Here is a 433-nt window from a genome sequence, read left to right as displayed (position 1 = left end):
GTATCGTAGGCTTGAGAGAGTATATAGTTGTTTCCTTTTTTATGGTAGAGATTTTAAAGCACATAATAACCAAGTTTTCCCTTCCTCTGCTTCCAATTTTCCTTCGCCGTTGTAGTTTTTCCTTCAACACTTTTTTCCAGCATCGTTTTTTTTAACAAATTAAAAAAGTCTTTTCGTCTCCTTTATTTTTTTCCAATCTCATGAATTTGGCTTTGCCCCGTGCGAGGAGAGATCCTTTAACCCGGTTCTGTCTCAACCCCAGCAGGTACTTGTTTGGGCATTCGATAACGTCTACCACTGAGTATGTGGACCGTAGTGCCCAGACGGACATTATGTATTCCAGGAGACGATCCTTCAAGACGTCGCCGGCCAGCACCATAGACGAAGACGAGGTTCTGTCTCCCACCGACGTCGAGCACGAGAACCGAAGCAT

General features: G+C 44.1%; 1 protein-coding gene across 1 annotated transcript in view; it reads left to right on the top strand.

Annotated features, from left to right (window-relative positions):
* The window catches only part of LOC119594567 (anoctamin-8-like), a gene marked incomplete in the record, with an annotated part of 84,413 nt that overhangs the window by 82,957 nt on the left and 1,023 nt on the right, over positions 1–433 (top strand). Inside the window, 1 exon segment of the mRNA XM_037943602.1 lies at positions 266–433. Coding sequence (XP_037799530.1) covers positions 266–433 — 168 coding nt within the window.

Source organism: Penaeus monodon, chromosome 34 (assembly GCF_015228065.2).
Source record: "Penaeus monodon isolate SGIC_2016 chromosome 34, NSTDA_Pmon_1, whole genome shotgun sequence".
Lineage (NCBI taxonomy): Eukaryota > Metazoa > Arthropoda > Malacostraca > Decapoda > Penaeidae > Penaeus > Penaeus monodon.
Note: the sequence above shows the minus strand (reverse complement) of the source record. Positions and strands in the feature narration are given on the sequence as shown.